Source organism: Martes martes, assembly GCF_963455335.1.
Source record: "Martes martes genome assembly, chromosome: 8".
NCBI lineage: Eukaryota > Metazoa > Chordata > Mammalia > Carnivora > Mustelidae > Martes > Martes martes.
The window spans coordinates 75856700-75875863 of record NC_137895.1 but is presented as its reverse complement, the minus strand read 5'-3'; the positions used below and the strand labels follow the sequence as shown (position 1 = coordinate 75875863).

Below are 19164 nucleotides of genomic sequence, written 5' to 3'. Positions count from 1 at the left end.
AGAGAGCAAGAGAGCAAGAGCATGCAGGGGAGGGGCAGAAGGAGAGGGAGAAACAGGCTCCTGGCTTAGCCAGGAGCCCGATATGGGGGCTGGGTCCCAGGACCCTGAGATCATGACCTGAGCCCCAAGGCAGACACTTAACCAACTGAGCCACCTAGGCGTACTTCTTTTGATATATTTTCAACCACTTTAATATGTAAGAACTATTCTTGGCTCAAGGGCTGAATTTGGCTCACTGGTTGGGTTGTAATTCGCTGACCTCTGTTTAATGCATATTTTCCCAGACTTTCAGATGACTAAAATGTGTATGTTGTGTATGGGGGGAGGAGCACATGGGAAAGAAAAAATGTTTTTGCATATTTGAGAATATACCCATCCTTACCTTTAAAAAAAGGCCCTTTACATTTTTTAAAATATGCAGAATTTTCTTGACTATTTAGCAGTGTAAGTCCTCCATTCATGATGTACAGAATTTTTCATTAACACACTTGGCTTTTATCATATAACCAAGATGGAAGTGGGAAGTAACCAGAAGATTATGTCTAAGCCTAAACAAAAGAAACAAAAAGAGAGCTTGAAAAAGACAAAAACAAACAAACAAAGCTCTTGAAAAATAAATAAGATTCTGGAGAAGCTATTTGCACCATCTAACTCGGGTTGGATTCTCAAATGGTAACTTTTGATTATAGAGTCACATACCTCCAAGTAACAACTATCTAAAGGACACTAGGAGATGGAAGAAGTGAAATATTGCACTGGTTTAATAGTCACATTGTAAATAAATATGTTCCATTGCTAAAAATAGCAGTTATGGGGCTGGAAGATTTTTATTATTATAAGGACAAGTAAACACGGGGATGAAAGTACAGCAAATAATTATTTTTTTATAATACAGAAGACTTCCATTTATTTACCAAAAACAAAAAAACAAAAAGCATACCCTCAACCACAGCTTGTTTTATAGGTTCTGGGACTTCATATGCTATCACAGAGAGAGAAAAATAAAATGCCCCGGGGGAGGGGAGCGGCACCAAAAAACAGACCTAAGTATTCGCTACTTTGTTCTTTCCAGTGCCCTCCAAACTTGTCACTTTCTTCTCTCTCCGTTTTAGATTCATTGCATATCCTTTTAAGATTCTTTTTGTGTTAACCCTCTTGTCCCTCCTCCCTCAGCTCCCTAGTTCCTTCTCCTTCATCTCGTTTTATAGCTCTTGAAAATCTCCCTTTCTTTTTGCTCTTCGCCTTATGGTACCTACTAAAACCTTAGAAAAGAGATGTATATTCTAAAACTTCTGTGGGCTTCTAAGTGACGCTGAGCATGCTCAGTAGCTAGGTCAGGTTTTGTCGCCAGCAGCTGCCCTGATTCGACCTCTCCAAAAATAGACGTTTAACTCTTTGAACGCCTGTTTAAAGATGTAATTCGTTTTGCTCTCTCCTCATTCAAGGTTCAAAGGGAGGCAGCGAGGATTCCAAGGTCCCACCGCTCCCCCAGCCAATGAGGAGCCTGTGAGGGAGGAGCCTGGAGCGGCTTGGTGCAGCTTGAGCTTCTGAGGGATTCATCCCCGTAGATGCCGTGGAGTCTAAGCTCTGCTGCATCTGTCACAGCAGAGCAACATTAAAAACAAAAACAAAACAAAAAACAGAAGAGGAGAAATGCTGCAGACTATGGAACGCTGTAGGACTTTCTGAAACAGTTGCCGGGGATTCCCGTGGAGCATGATCTTTTAAAACCAATTCTTTTCGAAGCCTGTTTGGGTAACTGGGAAAATGACAAATATGCTAAATGCAGCAGCTGATCGGGTGAAATGGACCAGATCGAGTGCTGCTAAAAGGGCTGCCTGCCTGGTGGCTGCGGCATATGCTCTGAAAACACTCTACCCCATCATTGGCAAGCGTTTAAAGCAATCTGGCCACAGGAAGAAAAAAGAAGCAGTTTATCCGGCTGCAGAGAACAGAGAAATACTGCATTGCACCGAGAACACTTGTAAAAAACCTTGTCCTGGAGTTAATGCAGATTTTTTCAAACAGCTCCTAGAACTTCGGAAAATTCTCTTTCCAAAACTTGTGACCACTGAAACAGGCTGGCTCTGCCTCCACTCGGTGGCTCTAATCTCAAGAACCTTTCTGTCTATCTATGTGGCTGGTCTGGATGGAAAAATCGTGAAAAGCATTGTGGAAAAGAAGCCTCGGACTTTCATCATCAAATTAATCAAGTGGCTTATGATTGCCATCCCTGCCACCTTTGTTAACAGTGCAATCAGGTACCTGGAGTGCAAACTGGCTTTGGCCTTCAGAACTCGCCTGGTAGACCATGCCTATGAAACCTATTTTACAAATCAGACTTATTATAAGGTGATCAATATGGATGGGAGGCTGGCAAACCCTGACCAGTCTCTTACTGAGGATATTATGATGTTCTCCCAGTCTGTGGCTCACTTATATTCCAACCTGACCAAGCCTATTTTAGATGTAATCCTGACCTCCTATACGCTTATCCAGACGGCTACATCCCGAGGAGCGAGTCCTATCGGGCCCACCCTATTAGCAGGACTTGTGGTATATGCCACGGCTAAAGTTTTGAAAGCCTGCTCTCCCAAATTTGGTAAATTGGTGGCTGAAGAAGCTCACAGAAAAGGCTATTTGCGGTATGTGCACTCCAGAATTATAGCCAATGTCGAAGAAATTGCCTTTTACAGAGGACATAAGGTAAGATAGAAATTAAGGTGATGAGTGAAATGGGAGACTCTTCCAGCTGCCGCTGCAGTGCTAGATACCATCTGTTGTCCTGTTGATGGACCCACTTCTTTAGCGTTTTAGATTTCTATGACATCTAAACCTGTATTGAAATATATGCTTCCTTACCTTCCTAATTACAAGCTGTTCAAGAACTGTGGAGTGCAAACTTCTCTGAAGATTCATGGTGATAAGATTTTCAGCAATCTGAAAAAGCAGTCTACTTTCCCTCAGCCACCCAAATATGCTTAGAATTCTCTCCAAAGCATTTGTCTAAAACTTAAATTCTAACTGGTTGGTCTTAGCATTAGAGGGAAATATTTGTTTGGAAACTCAGTAAACACATTTTCACCAGGATAGAAAATTTAGGATGGTATTCTTGTTGTTGCTGCTGTTGTTGTTGTTCCTTTGTTTTTCAAGAGGGGGGAAAAAACCCATGCTTTTATGTGAAAGACATGTTTGACAGTTTTGCATGTCTGGTCAATGAAGTGACCTCAGTCCTCAGAATTGCAGGAGAATGTGTCTCACAAATAGCATTTGCATTAGTCTTAGTTAATGTTCAGCACCATAGTTTGAGACAAATAAAAAAAGGCAGTGAAATGAAATTTTGCCTAGCTTTGAGGGAAAAGCTAAGATTAGAGAAGAAATGAGGATGAGAAAAGGAGTTCCAGAATGTTATTTTTAAATATTAAAGATTTTCAACATTAAGTAGATCCCTAAAATAGTTAGCCTAATTACATAAGCTTGCAGTGCATTAAAGTAACTTCAGAATATTAACTATGATGGAAATTTTTAAGGTGATCCATCTGAAATCTTAATACAAATGAATTTGCAAATGAAATATTAAGGAATTCTAAAGCTGAAAATGGCATTTTAATTACCAAAGAGAATCATTTAATTTTTGAAGCATCTTCAATTATCAAAAAAATCTTAAAGTAGTAGCAGCCTGAAGAAGAAAATTTAAAGCAAATATAGGACTTCTATTCCCACTTGAAAATTGGTCTCATGTGTTATATTAATCATACTGATTGGTCATTCCTCTTAACTCATTGAACTCAGTGATGTAAATTGCAGCATGCTGTAGGCTTCTTGCATTTAAAACAAAATCCAGTAAATTGAGTTAGTTCAAAAGTGGAGTCTAATTACACATGTATGTGTCATGTTTTTATTTTTAGGTATTTTTGGTTCAATCAAAAAAAGATAAGGTTCTAACATTGTTTATTCTTCTCTTACAGGATATTATTTAATTTTAATATCTTATACATATCATTTTGAAATCACAATTATAAATCACTTATGTGTATTTTATACTTAACATTATATTAAGTATAAAATGACTTAATTTTATACTTAAAATGACTGAGTATTATGGTTTTTTAAAAATAATGCAGGTGACCAAAACTAGATAATAATGCTTACTCCTGATAGTGATCTGTATTTATTACCTTTAGAATCATAGATAATACTATACTAAGTAAAATAAAATAATATATTCTTATCTTTTAAGAAAGTCCTCAAACATACACTATTTAATTTTATAGCTCATGCTAGGTTAATTCTTATCTCTTTTTCCCTCCATAGGTAGAAATGAAGCAACTCCAGAAAAGTTACAAAGCTTTAGCAGATCAGATGAACCTCATTTTATCCAAACGTTTGTGGTACATCATGATAGAGCAATTCTTGATGAAGTATGTTTGGAGCAGCAGTGGACTAATTATGGTGGCTGTACCTATTATCACTGCAACTGGCTTTGCAGATGGTGGTAATGACATTTATGCTCAATCTCAAGTATATGTTTAAGATTAGTTCTCTTGAAGGTGTCACTGCTGGTTTTGTGTGACTGAAACTGTGTCTGTAGTCATTATTCGATGGTCATTACTGGTCAGAAAAAAGTCACAGACCTTGCAACATCCAATAATAAGATCAGCTATGTTAAAAAAAAAAAAAAAAAAGACAAAGAGCTCTAAACACCTTTCTAGCTCTGAAATATTTCAGAGATCTCTGATGCAGTGTTTCTAGGAGGTGACCTTGAGCAATTTTAATTATTTTGCCTAACACATGATGATTCTCTTGTTTGCACTTAAATTCAAAACAAAATAATACCTTCAAAAAGAGTATTATACAATTTCTCCCCATGTGTTGTGAACTTCAGTTCTGCACATCCTATGCTTTTAGTCTATAAATATTCTATAACTGGATTGGCCCTAACTTGTGATTTGAAGAACAAGTTGACTACATGAAGGAACCAGGAATATTATATGAGGGAATGTTTCATGCCACAGAACAAGGTCTCCTCTAGTTATAGGTAATACCAGTAATAACCTATGTAGCATGATTTAGTGGCATTGTGGAGGTAGGGGTTAGCAAGTTGCAATCATCTAATTCTATTCTATCACTATCTCAGTGGTTTTTACCAACATTTTCATCCTTTGGAATGACTAAAAAAGATAAGGGCAAGAAGGACAACATTAAAATGTCGTATAAAACCTAACATGGGAGTTCGGGTTGTAATTGGCAAGGACAGGGAGAATTAATTAAAGGAGGATTGTTTTCTCTTCTTCTTCCAAAATATTCTCCCTCCTCTTTAAAAACCACTTGACCAAAATTGGCCTTGGTGTTGAAGGCGCTAGAGAAAAGCATGGGCTTTGTAATGAGACAGAGCTTTGCTCAAATCTTGGCTTTCCCTCTTCCTGCCTGTATCCTCTTAGTCATGTTAATTTAACTTTATAAAAATCAGTTTCCCCATCTATAAAATGAAAATCAGAAAGGCTACTTCAGAGAGTCATTGTGAGGATTTAGTAAAATAATGTTTATAAAGTACAGAGCATACTCTTGCTGTTCTTGATATATGGTGACAATTATTACCTAGAAAACAAAAGGCAACACTAATAACAGTGTGACAGAATTCACACTATATTACAGTTACTTTAGGTATAGAATTGAGAATCAGTAGTTATTTGTTTGAAGTCATCTAATAAAAACAAATACAAAATTACCTTTTCTTTAATATATTGAAACTGTGCTTCAATGCTTTACCCAATTCTTATAAAAATATTTGTCAAATTTGAGTCATTCTTAACCTAAAATTGTTCACTTTAGTAAATTAAGATTTGTCAATCCTTTGTGATGAGTACTATACATATACCAAATATATTCTACATCATAACTCTCTAATAGCTGATGTATTACAACTGCTAGGAAAACTAAATTTTATCTATTTTCATACTTTATTTTTAAAAATAATTTTAATAAGTTTATATTGAAAAGAGGATTGTTAGTAATAATACTTTTAGACTTAATCCTTCCATAATGAAATGAGAAAAAAAGACACTTAAAAACCTATGGTCTTAAGATTAGTTTTACTAAGAAATGACAAAATCATCAGGTATTCATAGTGAGTCTCTTTAAATTTATGGATAAAAGTTTCATATATAATGTATATAAGAGATAACCCCAATGACAAGATTATGGTGTAGTTATGTTATTCCTTGGAAGCACTGGTCTTATTAGAAAACCCTGAAGTATTCAACATAGAACAGAGAAAATGTAGCTATTAATGGTGACAAATTAACCCCACAGAGACCAGTTAGAAGTAAACAGTGCGTCCGAAGAATCTAACAATCTTACTTCTACAGGTGATGTAATAAGATGTTTAAAAATAAATCTTATAAATCCTGAAAATATCTTATTAAACTAAAGAAACATTAAAATTTTAAATAGAAATTATGATAATAATTAAATTTATGCAAATGAACAAGGTAATTCTTAAAGCTTCCTTTCAGAAGAAAATTTTATACAAAGAGAAGCAATAAGACAATTACATAGACAAAAAGTAAATTCATATGTCAACATTATGAGAGTACACTTCAAGATCTTCTGTAATTTCTTAAGTTACTACCTGTATGCTTATAATGTTTATATGCATATTTTTACTAAATATATTTGACCTATAATAATTTAACACACAAAAATATTAAGTTACCATTCTACTCAGATAAAATTATTTATTTTTTTAGATAATGATATGTCTTTGAGGCTGTAGGTCTTGGAATTACATACCCTATATTCTAATGTTGTCTTCAATCCTAATTTACACATATGCCTGCATTGTCCCTTATGTTAGAGATGAACCAAGTACATGATACTGTGTATTTTAAGACAAAAATACATGGGAAAAGGTGGGTGAATAAAAGAGATATGGCAAAGAGAAAAGGAGAAAAAGTAGAATAGAGAAAAGAAAGAAAAGAATGGAGAAAGAAGCAGGCCCCTGCTCAAATTTTGACTCTGCTGTTTAATACTTATCCATCCTTGAGAAAGTTACATAAGGTTTTATGTCCCAGCTTTCCCATCTTAACTATAGGGATAAGAATATATATCTCACAGAATTGTTAGGAAATTATATATAAAGCATTTAATGTGTTTTGAAACAGTCCTTGGTGTAGAATTCAAACTTAGGTGGAAACAATTGTTAATATTTACTCTATTCCTACCATGTGGGTACTGGAGTCAGATTTTCTGGATTCAGATGCTGGGTCATTTGCTTACTATCTAAGTCTGCGACTATGGGCAAATCATTTAACCTTTTTGAGCTTCAATTTTCTTATTTCCAAAATGGGGGAAATTATAGCAAGGTAGTTACAAGGATTAAAGAAGATGGCATGTGTGAAACTTAGAATATTGCCTGCCTCATAAGAAAGGCTCAATAGATGTTTGCTGGCATGGTTATTGTAGTTAAAGGAGCAAGGCATTTGGAAATGATTAGCAAACCAGAGGTAAAAACGCCAATAGGAGGAAGAGCATGCATAATTTTTCTTTCTTTTTTTTTTTTTTTTTTTGGAGGAGATAAGAAAAATGGTTCTACAATAGTTTTGTAATACTATTTACCTACAACTTTAAGTGAAATCTTATGGTAAGGACAGGATTATGTTTATATTTAAGTCCCCATTATGAAATTGCAAATGGAATCATGCTATTTTCACATGAAAAGAGGAGCTTCCGAGTCATCTAGTCTGGAGCCCCAGAATTGCACAAATGGTTGGTAGAAGCATGAAGGATAGAAGACACCATATAATTCCCAGTGCACTGCCTTTTTGCCCTTCACAATGCTGTCTCCGTATTACCTGCATTGGAAATTGCTTTAGAAGGCATTTAACTTAGTTGACACTAAGTAAACATGTGACCAAATGGTTGAAAAAGAGGCACTGGAATAGCTAATTATGTATATTTTCTATTTTGTTTTTTTATAGGATATTACCCCCTTTATTTTATATTAAGAGATAGATTGAAATTATATGAAGAAATTAGTTACTGGGAGATATCATCTCGATTTTTTAAATTTAAAGTTCCAGTATAGTTAACATAGTGTTATATTAGCTTCAGGTGTTCAATATTGTGATTCAGCAATTCCATCCATCACCTAGAAGCCATCAAGGCAAGTGCACTCCTTAATCCCCATCACCTACCTCACACATCTCCCCCATCCACCTCCCATCTGATAGCCATTCTAGTTAGGAGTTTGTTTCTTGGTTTGTCTCTCTTTCTCTCTCTCTCTCTCTCAGTCTTTTTTTTTCTTTGCTCATTCATTTTCTTTCTTAAATGCCACATAAGTGAAATCATGTAGTATCTGTCTTTCTCTGACTGACTCATTTCACTTAACATTGTAATCTCTAACTCTTGTTGTTGCAACTCAACTGTTGTTGCAAATGGTAAGATTTCATTCTTTTTTATGGCTGAATATATTCCATTGTGTATGTATACCACATCTTTTTTATCCATTCACCAGTTGATGGACACTTTGGCTGCTTCCATACTTTGGCTATTGTAAATAATGTTGCTATAAACATAGGGGTGCATGTAACCCTTTGAATACATTTTTTGTACTCTTAGGTAAGTTCCCCTTACTGAAGATTACTAGATCATATGTAGTTCTATTTTTAATTTTTTGAGGAACCTCCACACTGTTTTCCACAGTGGCAGCACCACTTTGCCTTCCCTCCAACAGTGCACAAGTGTTCCTTTTCCTCTACATCCTTGCCAACACTTATTTCTTGTGTTTGGGTTTTAGCCATTCTGACAGATGTGAGGTGATACCTCATTATAGTTTTGACATGTATTTCCCTGATAATGAGATAATGAGTGATGTTGAGCGTCTTTTCTGTGTCTGTTGGTAATCTAGTATCCCCTCAATTTTTTTTAATGTTATAGGCCACTTTTCTTCTCTTCATATCAAGAACAGTTCTGGGCAAGGCGAGAGAAAGCTGTTTATAGGTCCCTCCTGCCAGACCTTGTCACAGACATGTAATAGTGAAGAAAGCATCTAAGCTGCTAGCAGTACCAGTGGTGTCTGTCTGCTGGTGGTCTGTTAGTATAAGGTGGCCCATCAAGAGTAGCAATCAAGAGATACTGCTCTTAAGAATGGAATTAAACTCTATCATCGCCTAGCAACATTGGTAATGTTTTTTATTCCTAAAATGTACCTCCAATAAGGCTATATCCATAACTCCTGTTGTATTAGTGTTTCATATTCTAAGGTAAAATTATTGGAATATAATTTTATATTATGTGTCAATCTGAATATACTTCCTCTCCTGTTGACCAATTATTATAACAGTAATTAGCAAAACACATGAAAGATGTACTTTTAAGCTATAATTAGCTATCTCTATTACATAGCTATATTTGGCAGCTGGAATTTTTAAAGTATAACATACAGGCCATAAAGGACCCAGTCACTAGTGTACCACTCAATGAACTGCCACAAAGTTAACACATATACGTAATCACTAGTCACAAAAAATAGAAACATACCTTCATCCCGGAACCCCTAGCTCCTTCCAGTTTTATCCCCAGCCTCAGTCCACTATACATCCCCAACTTATTCCTGCCCCAAACCATGCCGCAATAAAGGTAATTATTTTACTAACCATTCATCAGTTTTTGCTGGGTTTGAAACTTGTATAAATAGTATCATACAGTATGTATGAGAGTTCTAGTTGCTCCACAAACATTTGTTAATGTCTGATGTCAGTCTTTTTCATTTTAGTGTTCTTGTGAGTGTATAGTGGTGCATCGTTGTGGTTTTAATTTGAATTTCTCTGATGACTAATGAAATTAAGTACTTTCTATTTGTTTACTTGCCATTTGGGTAGTTTTTCTTATGAAGTACCAATGATTTTTTTGTTCACTTTTAACTGGACTTATATGTTTTTTTCCTTATTGGTTTCAAAGCTCTTATGTACTCTGTAATGTAACTTCCATCAGACATACACACACACACAATCTCAAATACCAGTTTTCCCATTCTATTCATACTTTTTCAGTCTCTTAACAGTGTGTAAGAGGAGTTCATAATTTTAACATAGTTCAATTTATCAATCATTTTTTTGTGTGGGGTTAGTGGTTTTATGTCCTGTTTAAGAAATACTTGCCTAATCCAAGGACGTGAAGATAATTTCCTATTTTATCTTCTAGAAATTTATTGGTTTTTCATTTCACATGGGGATCTTCAAACCAATTAGATTTGATATTTATATATGGTATGAGGTAGGAGAAGACCATAAGTTTTTGCTGAGATTTGTCAAGGTGATAGTTTTCAATTAGCAACAGTTGCACCTGGGATAAACCTCATTGGTTAGGATACTGCCATTGCACAAAGCTTGAGATTTGTCAAGATGATAAGGGTAAAGTACAAATGAAAAGAAATAAACTCGGGTTATAAGTCCAAAGAAAAAGCACAGAGGAATGACCAACTTTTTTTTTCACTTTTAAAAAATTAATAGACTTAATTTTCTTAGAGCAGTTTTTAGTTTATGGAAAAAAATGATCAGAAAGTACAAAGAGTTCCAAATGTCTCCTCTCCTCCACAGTTTCTCCCATTATTTACATCCTGTATTTGTGTGGTACATTTGTTACAACTGATGAATCCATACGTATGCATTATTAACTGAAGTGCATAGTTTACATTAGGGTGTATTTCTTTGCATTGTACACTTGCATGGGTTTTGACAAGCGTCTAATGACATAATTTTAGTTTCTAAATCCTTTCTCACCTTTTCAGTGAGTAATAGCAGATGGCACCATTTTCAATATAATACTTTTTATTAGTGGAGCTGGAAAGTAGCAGTAAGATAAGCAGATATAATGTTAAATATTATATCCTCAAGTGAGAAACATTTGACAAAACGTTTAAAATATTTGGTGAGGAAAATAAAATGGGTTGACCTATGATACAAAATAAATGAGTTCCTGAGGTCACGAATTTATATTCTGAAACTAAGGAATCTGGTTTTTTCATGGAGGTTATGCAATTGGCTGTTGAGTGCATGACAAAATACTATGGGCACTGTTCTCATAGTACCTGCCAAAAAGCAACCAGCAGAATGAAAGTCAGATGAAATCTGTTCACAGCGATTTGTAATTTTGTTGCTAAAAGCATGAGGAAAGCCCGGTAGGCACTAATCTGCCAAAGCAACATGGAAAGTACCATGCCATATCAAATACAAGTCCATCTGTGCTCATGTTTCTCCTTCTTAACAGAGGCTGTAGATGCAAGCTGCTACTCAAACCCCTTTTAACCCAAATTCATAAAATGCCATAATTATTTTAGATCATCAGCCAGATTCTCTATGAGCCAAAACCATTCTTAGAACTTTAACTGCTACAGCAATTCATTATTTTGGTAGTTTGCTGAGAATCATTCGGTAATTTTTTTGCAGCTATCTAAATTTTATCACACACTTAAATGCATTTAAGAATATCTACGTTCTATTCTCAGTCTATTTATTTAGTCACATCTTTCACTCCTCACTTCTACCAGCACTCCAAACCTTTTTTTTTTTTTTCATTCTTAGGGAAACTAACTAACTTGAAAGGAACTAAAGGTAGTTTGCAAGGCAGTGACTGACAGCAGAACTAGGAAGGGCCATACTGGACTATCATAGAAGGTCCCCATGAATATATGGTGATTTTGATGCTCAAATGAAATCTGTGCCTGACACCACCCATACTGTTACACGGCAAGGCTATTTATCATTCAATTGACATTGCTTCAAATTTCCTTTCTCTGTGCCGTTGCTTATGGCTGTACTTGTAGTCTGTTAAAATTGTACATAGTCTTCAAGGCCTCTCTCATAGTATGCTCCTCCATGAAGCATTCCCTGTCTCTTGCAGCAAGAAATGATTTTCTGCCTTCTGCAAACACTTCACATTAACTTTCTTCATAGGCTGCTTTCCACGGTTAGTTAGGAATTTGTCTTCTCTTTCTTACCAGACCATGAGGCCCTTAAGGAAAGAGTCTGAAAATCACATTTATCCTTATATGTCTTATAACACCTTGCCTAAATTCTTGCACATCTAGTTGTTCAGTAAATATCTGCTGGGTGAATTCTACCTTATATTATGCATGGATCCCTTCCCAACTCAGCTGAGCTATCTATGAGCAAGTAAAGGTAAAAGTATCTGGTAGTCCTAGGAGGGCACAAGTTAAGTATCTGCATTGTTAGAGAGGGGAAAAAAAAAAAAAAAAAAAACTTCCACACTGAGATAAACCAGAGAGAAATATACATCAAAAGGGGCCTATGGCTATCTATATCATATCATTCTAACACTTTCACTAGTTTACAGTATTTAATTTAGAACTTTGGAGACAATTTATAGAAGAACCAAATGGAGAATCATATAGATGGAAAGTTTAAAGTAATGATTGGGGAGAATAATTTAGAAGAATAAGACTGAATAGAGTAATATGCAATAATAATAATAATAAGTAGAGAAAGTAATACCAGCTAACATTTAGAGCACTTATTATAGGCCATGGATTGGGCTAATACTTCATTTGTGTTTCACCTTTAAGCCCCACAACAATCCTTTGAGATAGAATTGTTTCAGATATTAGTATTAATTCCCTCATTTATACATGAGAAAATAGGCATAGAGAGGATAATTGGCTTGTTCTACTTATCTTACCATTTGTCAGTAAGTGGTAGAGCCTGGATTCAAACCTAATCTAGGGGTGCCTGGGTGGCTCAGTGGGTTAAAGCCTCTGCCTTCAGCTCAGGTCATGATCCCATGGTTCTAGGATCAAGCCCCGCATCAGGCTGTCTGCTCAGCGGGGAGCCTGCTTCCTCCTCTCTCTCTGCCTGCCTCTCTGACTACTTGTCATCTCTGTCAAATAAATAAGTTAAATCTTAAAAAAAAAAAAATCTAGTCTAACTCCTACTCTTGACCATAATTCTGCATTGACAGAAATTTAGGATGTTCATCCACCTATCCATTTACTCACCCATGCATTCATTCAGTATACACTGAGGAGTACCATGTGCTAGACACTCTGCTTGGTACCGGGAATAAAGAATACAAAACATAGTCTTGACCTTTAAGGACTTTATAATCCACTGGAAAAGCCAGACAAGGTTTTCCACGGAAACCTATATTAAAGAGTTAACTTTCATGAAGAAAGAACTAGGCAAAAAAGGAAGGGAAGTATTTTAAACTCAGAAGAAATGGTATATGCAAATACCAAAGGATAAACAGAATATTGCATGTTTGAGGTGCTGTGGAATGTAGGGGCAGTTTAGGTGAAACAGATGAACTGAGTCTAGATTATGAAGGTCAGCTAATCTGCAGTTCAATTGAAGGAACCACACTAGAAATATTTGCTTATATTCCAGTTATTAGTATTTTCTTGACCAAATCCATAGTATTTTATTACCTAGCCATAAAAGGGGTAGAGAGTTGAATTTGGAAAGGGTTAAATGAATGTTAAATGAAAATAGACTTAATTGTTAATTAAGTGTATTATCTCTCCTCCTAGAAAAATAATAAAACAAAGGAAGCTTTAAATAAAATCTGGTACAAATACTCTATTTTCAATAATTCATTAAATTTCTAGGAAATTGCTAATACTAATGAAATATTTACCATGTGGGTTTTTTAGCTGCAATTTCATTTGTAAAAAGAAAACAGTTCACCTGAAAAAACTCAATAGTTTTGTAATTTGCTTTTAGATCTAGAGGATGGCCAAAAACAAGCTATGGTTAGTGAACGGACAGAAGCCTTTACCACTGCTCGAAATTTATTGGCCTCTGGAGCCGATGCTATTGAAAGGATTATGTCTTCATACAAAGAGGTACTGGCATTTCTTGTTGTCTATTTGATTAAAATAATACATATGAAAATCAAGAAAAATGTAAATTATCAGATATACTTAGCAATTTGGAAACATATCTTTTCTCTACTAAAAATTCCCAAGAGTATAATCAAGATAAAGGGCAGCAACTCCCACATGTATTGCTGCTAATACTCTAGTTTTTACACTCTTAATTGCTCTTAATTGTAACTCCTCTTTTTCTGTCTGTAGTATGACATATTTGTTTTTTTTAAAAAGTCTATTAGGTATGGATTCTGGAACCAGAGCACCTAAATTTAAAATCTTGCTCTAGTATGTACAAATTATGTGAATCTGATCAAGTTCCTTAATCTGTCTCCTTATCTGTAAAATGGAGATAATGTAGCATTACTTGGTAGGGTTGTTGTGAGTTAATACACGTAGAATATTTAAAACAACACATATTTAGGAACTCAGTAAGTGTTAACCAATAATATTTATATACCTTGCAAACTTTTACTCATCCTTCATGTCAAGTCAACCCTCACTGACCACATCTAAAACCCTCTTGTGATTCTACTTTCTCTGCAATGTCTGGGTCTTCCTTCTCTGTGTTCTGGTGCAATACCACATTATAATTGCCCACCAGACCCTGATTGGAAAGCAGCATCAGTTTACTTATCTTTGCATTTTAATATTTGTTTTAATGTGTGGAATATTGCATGTGGTCAAGAAATATTTGCTGAAAAAATGGTAATAAGACTTGTAGATATCAGAGGGTTAAAATGAGAAATTATTTACTTCAGCTATTATATGATATTCCCATGACCAGTTATTCTCACCATTAATTACTCTTGTGACTTTTGTATCAATATGAATCGCCAAAGCATCATTACAAATTCCTCTGCCAATTAAATCATTCTTGAATAGACCATATAAAAGAGTAACAAAGTTTGTGATTTGCTCACAAAATTTTTAGTGTCATTCAACAACTGATTTATCAAATTGGGGTTCCTTAAAAAAGTAAAACTAGGGTGCCTGACTGGTTCAGTTTGTTAAGCGTTTGGCCTTAAGCTCAGGTCATGATCCTAGGGTCATAGGATCGAGCCCTCATCGGGCTCCCTGCTCGCAGGGAAGCCTGCTTCTCCCTCTCCCATTCCCCCTGCTGTTCTCTCTCTTGCTGTGTCTCTGTCAAATAAATAATTAAGATTTTTACAAAAAACAAAAATAATAAAAATAAAAAAGTAAAACCAATTGTTTAGGGTCACATACCAAAACAACTCAGTTTTTAAAAGTTTTTTTCAGTGGTGCCTGGGTGTCTTAGTTAAGTGGCTGACTCTCAGTGTCAGCTGAGGTCATGATTTCAGGATCCTGGGATCAAGCCTTACCAACCCCCCACACCTCCTCACCCCTATCACCCCCACCCCCTGCCCAGCCCTTGTGTCTGCTGCATCCTCAACCTGGGAGTTAGCTTGTGGATTCTCTCTCTCCTCTGCCCCTGCTTGTGCTCACACACACACTCCTTCTGTCTCTCTCAAATAAATAAATAAATAAACCTTTAATTTTTTTTTTCAAGTAGTAATTTTGATAATCTATAGATAAGAGTTTTAGGGATAGGTTTTTTTGCTGTAACAAACCCCTTATTAGAATTAAATGACAAATCAAAATTTTATCCATCTCATATTAAAATACTTTGCTATCTAAAGTATTTTATAGTCAATATTCAAAGAAAGAATATTGGCCAGTTTTTCTATATTGTATCTAATACAAGAAATAATTGCATTTTCCTTTATTTTCCCTGGGTGTGCTTGGGATCATAGAATGCTTACTTCCTAAGAATCTTACTACCACTGTGACAGCACATGAAAGCCCCAAGCCTTCTCTCTGCTAATTCCACAGGGAACAAGATCTCTCTTTTCAGAATAAGAGTCCCAGGGCAAACTCCCTGCCATGTATACCAGAGTCATTTGTCTACAGTCACGTTCTCCGATTTTTTGAGACACTCTGCCCACTCCATCCTATATCCTACTGTATTAACTCATTGCCTCCTGCCTTTCTTTGATCCCTGCATTTAGTTTTGGATTTTTTTCTCTAGCAAATATATTTACCCCAGTTTCTTTTGAATCTGTGTTTTGTTAATTCTTAGCTCTGTTTTCCTCCACTAGGGAACTCAAGAGATTCTTCAAGATAACATTTTAGAAATTACCTCTTAAATCGTTACAACATTAATATATAGAAATGCAATGCTAATGACAGTGGAGACATGCAGTGGAAGGCTTTTGATAAAAACACCTACTCATTTATGGCTTCGGTTTTGCACACACATAAATCTTACACAAATGTCAGCATTGTATTGTATTATTCCACAGTTTGTTAGTGACATGCCTTGCTTATTGGTGCCAATTTCCTGGTAAATATTCCTAAAAGGGAATGGTTTTTATGTTTTCCTTTTCACTGAGGAAGATGGTCTTGACAGGAGATGAGTCACCTTTCACATTACCCTGATAACAAGGTGTCCTTGTAACAGAAAAACAGCAGGAGTTTTCTTCTAAATTGGATAACTGGCAGAATAAGAGCAAGACCCCATTCTACTGAGCCTTATGGACTAAAGCAGAGATTGATCTCATTTTATAATCTCACCTAGAATAAAAGTCATATTTAATGTTTTTCTTTGGACGTACATCATGTTTGGCTTGAAAAGAAGCTGAGCTGTGGGATTTGGACTGAAAAGGATTTGAATCTTTTCACTGAGCTCACTCCCAATATTGATATCCACTGACGGGTATTTCTTTTGGTAAAGCTCAGGAATGTTGACAATCAATTTGACTCAGAAACATTCATTTTATGATAAGAAAAAAAATGTGTTTTTCTTATATTTAAAATCTTCTGGTTTATTTTTTTAAAGATTTTTTATTTATTTATTTTACAGAGAGAGAGAGATCACAAGCAGGCAGAGAGGCAGGCAGAGAGAGAGGGAGAAGCAGGTTCCCCGCCAAGCAGAGAGCCCAATCCCAGGACCCTGAGATCATGACCTGAGCCGAAGGCAGGGGCCAACCCACTGAGCCACCCAGGGGCCCCAAATCTTATTTTAAATTGAAAAAAAAAAAAAGATGTCAAAACAAAGGATCATTATGACATTAAGTTTTCACAAAATTTCTAATTTTCTGGAAACGAAATTTGTCATGTAAATGGAGCCAAATCAGAAATTTGACTGAAGGATCTTTAGACCTCACTAACATTCAAAATCTTTACATTTTATTTTGAACCCTGGCTTGAACGAATAATTTTTTACAGGTTTTGTAATTCCAGTCAAACTGACATTGACACCTTGCTATGTTTCTCTCTTGGTTTCTCTCTTTTACTGTTACTTGTGATAGTTATCAGATGTATTTTTTTTTTCATGTAGAATAAAATAAGATCTTTAAGATTAAATCAGGAAAGCTGATAGGATTGCATATCTTTTTTAAAAAGTCTGTCTTGGATATATTAACTCTATTTTACCCGCTTTGTTGGTTTTAGATCACAGAATTAGCAGGCTATACTGCTCGAGTGTACAATATGTTTTGGGTCTTCGATGAAGTGAAAAGAGGCATTTATAAGAGAGCTGTTGTCATGCAAGAGTCTGAAAGCCACAGCAAGAATGAAGCTAACATGGAAGTACCCCTCAGTGACACGTTGGAGATCAAAGGTACTGAATCAAATGTTTTAAATTTTCCTGTACTTAAACATTTACTTCAGCAACAGAACCGAACATTTCTAGAAGATACCTTTTACCATTTACAAAGAACAAATACTTGCTTATTTAAACAGTTCTTCCTAAAATTAGTGTTGCAATTTGAGGAGTGGTGACTAACATTACCATAAGAAAATTATGCTACTTGTATTTAGGACAAATTTCTAGAATTATTTTTGGAAACTGCCCATATGGCAGAACAAATTGTTTGCTTTTAAAATTCAAACAGAATTAGAGCTAACATCTTATTGTTCTTCATCCTTCTATGTTTTTAAACTTAAGTTTGGTTATCACATTTTTTAAAACTGTACTCTTCGTTGCCTTAATTCCCTTTTTGCTGTGCTGTATCTTTTTTTTATATATAGGAAAGGTCAATTTAGTGAAATAAGTAATTGTAAAGAATATGGCTGGGTTCTATCAGATGGAGTTTATCCCATCTTGTTCTCATTATGACATTGACATTAAATTATTGTAAAATCATGTTTCTGAAAAAGATTTTCCAAATATATGTGTCAGAATGTCCACATTTACATTAAAATTTGCTCTAGATGTAGATGCAACATGCAATTGCTTTTATAACTTAAACTATTCCTTAACTTTTAGGAAGAGTTATTGATGTGGATCATGGAATTATTTGTGAAAATGTTCCCATAATTACACCAACGGGAGAAGTGGTGGCTTCCAGGCTAAACTTCAAAGTAAGATGATATTCAAGAATCTTCTGATTGTTGCCATCACACTAATACAAAACAACTCAGAATTCATGTACCTTAAGTTAAATACTTGGAGGAGCGTATGGAAAGGAGGGGAAATCAAGAAAGGTATGCACAGTGGCTCAATTACAGAAGCAGTTACTTCCTCAGAAAGCAAAGAGAAAGAGAAATTTGATTTCTGCTGCTTTTTTGCCAGGTTGAAAATCAAAATTTCTCAGTGCACTGAGGGCCTGTACAAGGTAACTTCTTGGAACAAAAGAAAAATTCTTCAGAAATTAATATCTGGAAATAAATTTTAATTTTTTCCTTATAGGGATTACTCAAAATATATAAACCTATACTGTAATATATTTACTACAATATAGGGAAAGAGGTCCTTAGCAAGTTTACTTCTGTTATTGTATATTACCTAAATTCAATTTATATTTCCAATAATCACATCTTCCATTTGGAAAAAAAGAAAAGATTCATGGATTGACATTTAATTTTTAATTTTTTTGAGAATAAGAGATTTTTTAAAATTTATTGTTCTATGTCTTGATTACAAAAACTGAGATGTAAAAATTGCTTAACAAACCTGAAGCCCTAAGTTAAAGCACTGTAAAATTTAAACATACATTTTGGAATTCAAGTACAAAATAATTTGCTGATAAGCATAAATGATTATAATGCAGGCATTTAAGCGTAGTGCAAAGACATGATTGGACTTGGTAACAGAATTACAAGCATGAGAATACATGTACAAATTATTTTAGTATGGACCTCAGTATAGGTTTAATTTTAAGGATGGGTTTGCAAATGAATAAGGGTACTGGAAGATGATAAATACTGAACATAGGGAAATTTTGTGTTAATAAATACGAGAAATCGTGGGTTTTTTT

The 19164-nt window shown here is 35.1% G+C and overlaps 1 protein-coding gene across 2 annotated transcripts in view; it reads left to right on the top strand.

Annotated features, from left to right (window-relative positions):
* Positions 1 to 1541: 1541 nt before the first annotated feature.
* ABCD2 (ATP binding cassette subfamily D member 2) overlaps positions 1542 to 19164 on the top strand; it is a gene marked incomplete at its 3' end in the record, with an annotated part of 62950 nt that continues 45327 nt past the window's right edge. The window contains exons 1-5 of one of the 2 annotated variants that reach the window (XM_080810148.1): positions 1542 to 2706; positions 4315 to 4495; positions 13737 to 13858; positions 17357 to 17525; positions 18174 to 18268. In XM_080810148.1, coding sequence (XP_080666274.1) covers positions 1768 to 2706; positions 4315 to 4495; positions 13737 to 13858; positions 17357 to 17525; positions 18174 to 18268 — 1506 coding nt within the window. In that variant the 5' untranslated portion in view covers positions 1542 to 1767. The remainder of the gene's footprint in view (positions 2707 to 4314; positions 4496 to 13736; positions 13859 to 17356; positions 17526 to 18173; positions 18269 to 19164) is intronic. The other variant, XM_080810149.1, reaches the window with a different exon arrangement.